Source organism: Monopterus albus, unplaced genomic scaffold, assembly GCF_001952655.1.
Source record: "Monopterus albus unplaced genomic scaffold, M_albus_1.0 scaffold37.1, whole genome shotgun sequence".
Classification (NCBI taxonomy): Eukaryota; Metazoa; Chordata; class Actinopteri; order Synbranchiformes; family Synbranchidae; genus Monopterus; species Monopterus albus.
The window spans coordinates 1,935,194-1,939,374 of record NW_018127917.1 but is presented as its reverse complement, the minus strand read 5'-3'; the positions used below and the strand labels follow the sequence as shown (position 1 = coordinate 1,939,374).

The 4,181-nt window shown below is 44.0% G+C and overlaps 1 protein-coding gene across 1 annotated transcript in view; it reads left to right on the top strand.

Annotated features, from left to right (window-relative positions):
- The first annotated feature begins 240 nt into the window (after nucleotides 1-240).
- notch1b (notch receptor 1b) overlaps nucleotides 241-4,181 on the top strand; it is a 41,990-nt gene continuing 38,049 nt past the window's right edge. The window contains exons 1-2 of the mRNA XM_020598248.1: nucleotides 241-467; nucleotides 1,211-1,292. Of these exons, the coding sequence (XP_020453904.1) occupies nucleotides 410-467; nucleotides 1,211-1,292 (140 nt within the window). The 5' untranslated portion in view covers nucleotides 241-409. The remainder of the gene's footprint in view (nucleotides 468-1,210; nucleotides 1,293-4,181) is intronic.

The window sequence follows — 4,181 nt, the reverse complement described above, 5'->3', positions numbered from 1 at the left end:
ATAGCATGAATTTTTAAATTTAACTGACCCCTTTTTCATACTTTAAAGTGTGTGTGCTGCAAACTGCTGCAGGTTCATTCTTATGGTTCAGTCTGGTGAATAAAAGCCAACTTCTTTACTATCACTTAATCAAACACAGCAGCTTGCGCCTGTCATTGTGTGACCGTGCGTCCGTGCGTGTGGAAGAATAACGCCCCTGGATGCGGAGCAGCCAAGTCATTTCCAACTCGGGATCTGAAGTGACAACATCTCGCGCTCGGAGCGAACAGACGCGCTTTCCTGTCACTGTGGATGTACTCGAGGATGAACTGAAAATTGTTTGTGTTTCTACCTGTCGAGGAGGAAAACATAATATCGGCTCTATGAAAAAACCCACGTGGATTTGTACAACAACTTTTAACCAGAAGGAATGCATATTTTCTTTGTGAAACTTAGCTTTTTGTTGTCGCTGATAGGACTAACACGAGGTGAGTGGCGGGGATTCCCACTTTTTGGAACCTCTGAGTAGTTTTCAGCCCCAGGAAGATTAGAAAATGTAATATATCCACTGGTTTACACTGTACAGGACTCTATAAAGTTTTAGTAACTTGTTGCTGTCACTTCGGTTCGTGGCTAAAAGAGTGTAGCATTTCTTCTAACTTTAACGACTCGCCCTGCAGGTTTACTGTTAACTTACATTCAGTGAGTAGGATTCCGTGCACCTGTCGGTATTATCCTAAACATGTCATAACACGGTCCCACCAGCCCACTTCTCAACTCTTATGCAAAGTGGATAAATGCATACTTTTTACTGTGCACTGGTTTCAGCAAACACCTTTTCCTCCCCATTATGGAAACGCATGCCTCTGCAGGTTGGTTTCAGAACAGTGTTAGCATTGTTGCAAAGCTGTGTTACTCCCCAAATGGCGCGTTCCTTTTGGGACAGCTGCAGAGAGGCGCATGCTACTGCCAAACCGGTGTCCAGCCCCTGTTCACCACTAAACCTCCACTTTAAGGTGGCAAGAGTCACACCTAGACTTCACTTTTATGGAGTAATTTATAATGCTCTTTGAAGGAAGCAACATTTTGGAAGATGTTTTTGCTACATCACCTGGAATGATTGTTCTACTGTAACAACTGCCAGTTGAAAGTAACCAATGATTTCAAAGTTGCCTAAATGTTCTTAAGAGTTTTAGCAAGCTACAGGTGTATTAAAACTTTTCTTTCACAGGCCTAAGATGCTCCATGACAGCTGAGTTGTGTTTGAACAAGGGGAGATGTGAAGCAACTCCAGATGGGAATGAAGAGTGCAAGTAAGTGTAACACCTGCAGTTCCTTCGCTGCCCAGTAAATTATACCTGAAATGTGCGACTCTGAGGTGACTCATATTTTTGGTTGACATGTGAAGGCGGTAAAGGGTGAGCGCTTGCACCAGTGTTGCTATTTCTGGGAGGCAAATGGTCAGAGTGCTGAGACAAAAATGAGTGGACATTGATGAGGACAGGGGTCACTGTGAGAGAGTGTGTGTGTGTTACTGCCACCACACTCTCTCCTCTGCAGCCAAACTCTCGCAGCCCTAAATCTTGTTTTTCTTTTCTTTCATTGAGCAACAGCTGGGGTTGCCAGAAGCTCAGCGACCATTGTTCTCTGCTGCGATTAATTCTATGTGACTAATCTGGGTGAGACTTCCCAGAGCGACCCTCAGACCCTGTCCTCCGATCCCCCCCCCACTCCTGGGATTTTGTCCCCTGCTCAATGGCCTTCAGCTCTCTCTCTCTCATTCCCTTGGACAGATGGCACAAGGTAGATGTTTTCCAAACTGCCAAAAAATGGGGACAAGTTCTTCGTTTTTTCTGTTAAGTACCTCTGAGGTTGTATTTTGGAGATGTTTTTAGTTCACATGTAATCCGGTAAACTCCTGCTCAGCCCTGAACTTTTTTTATTTTTTATTTTTTTTTACAATAGCCATCTTTGCATCCTGGCATCAGCAGCACTAGTCAGTGTCATCTTACTGCAGCGGCGCTCGGTGACCGCTGGGTGATTGGGCCGCCAGGTCACAGCGTTGAGTCTGCAAAACCCGGGCAGCCATCTTGGCATCCCGCCACATCTTAATTTGGTCTGGTTGTGTTATTCACATCTCAATCACCCCCCACCACCCACCCCAAACTCCCCACTGGGCCACAAAGCCAGCATTGTAGAGCCTTGCACTGTCCTGTTCCAACGACTCTCTGCTTTTAAAAAGTCAGGGTGAATTGGTGGAGCTGTTTTCTTAATTTGTTTGTGCTTTATCTATTTGCATGTGTTGTCTTAAGTTGCAGTGCACCGAGCTCTTAGGGCCACTGTAGCTGTCAGTAGGACTTCCTAACAAAAACATGCACAGGAGATTTTTTTCCTGATTCTTACTCCATTCTTGAATTATGAGGTACTGCCACTGTGTTATGTAGAGGAGGTAAGTGGCATCAGATGCTTCACTTTTATATAGTCTGTCAGAGATGCCTACTTGACATGCCATACCATAAATACCATCTCATATCTGGCCTGCCTGAATGAGGTTTATCTCCAAAGAGCTTCGAGGAGGCCTCTCATTTACTGTGGAGGCTTGGCAGCTGCAGAGAGCATCCGCAGACCAGTCCAGACCAGGAAAAATAACTCCTGAATTCCAATGGCACAATGACCAGAATCAAAGCAGCTTGCAGCAGAGCTTCTGTCTGCCCAGAGGGAGATGAGAGATGTCGGGCTGGCTCGAGAGCACATTTTTGACAGCTTGTTGCTGAGAGATCACAGACCTCCGTCATTAGTTAGTCAGCGGGATGATTTTTGACAACCTGTTGATAGCAGGGGAGTCACGTAAAGAGGCATTTTTAGGGTTTTGCATGGTAGATGACCGATGCCAGAATGGAAGGATGCAAATGTAAATTTTGTTAACAGAGGTAAATTTGTTTATTGTCCTGTTGCATGTAAAAAAAACTCGAGCTGCTGGAACTTAAGTTCAGTTTTGTTTCTGTTGTGTGTGAATGTGTGTGCTTTTCCACTACTACAGAGCCATGTCCACATTAGTGTGTGTGTTTTTTTTGTTTTTTTTTTAAAGTTTGGTTCTTGACCTTGGAAATAGCAGCTTGATAAAATGATCTTTTCTCACGGTCGGTTTTTTCTTGGTAGTCCTTGACTTGGGGTTGATGTGTCAGACTTTTACTGTCAACGTCAAGAATTAAGTTTCATGCTTAACTTTAAAAATAAAGCAGACAAGAAATCCTAAAAGTGCTGTGGACGAAATCACACTCACCGCACTGGATTGGTTTCTCCAAGCTGGGTAAACCTGAGAAACTTCTGCTTGTTTTTATACTGTAAATATAAAAAAGATGGGACTTTGTGAAAACACTGATGTGTGTGTCTTTGACAGACATGGATAACACACCTGTGGGCACGACAGTGTTTGAATGTGAGATTTCAGGTTGAATCGTTTAGTGTTCACACTTTAATCTTGAAGTTGGGTTTTCAGATTCGTATGTATTTGAGTAAATGTAGCCTCGATCAAAAACAAAAATACCCCTCCTTTAAAAACAAAAACAAAATAGCTTCAAGCCCCTGGAGGTAAATGATATAAATTCACATGTAATAATATATAGAAACCGACTCATTGCTCATGCAGCATTTGCTACGGCACACATCCACTTCAATAAAAGTGAGGCCTTGTCTCTTTGGTTCTGGGGATCCTTCAATGGCACCTCTGTTCTCTGGTCAGACGAGTCTATCGGGGGCTGATCAGCAGCATTCTGGCTGAATGAAGCAACTTGGTGTTGGGGAACCTCAGCGCCGAGGATTAGTGATACTTGATCCTCACTGCTTGTCATATGCCAAGACAAATCACATCAACTTTGATTGCAGGCTGAGAGGACTGACAGTCAACATGTGTGTGAGAGAGACAAAAACGCTGGGCATACTCCAAACCACACTTCCTCATTTCTTTCTTCTTTCTTTCAGCCAGAGCACCTGTCTGTGGGTTATACCAAGTTAGAGGGATGTGCACTCACCCACTACAGCATGTCCCATAATACCCATGATTACTTGTGGTTTTGGCCATTCAGCTCCACACAGAAACAAATCAACTTTATCTGCCAGGTGTGCTTTTAGCTTTCAGTCACTCACTCCCTGACACACACGCTCACAGGATATTTAGGAGAATGGAGTGTGATGCCTTTGTA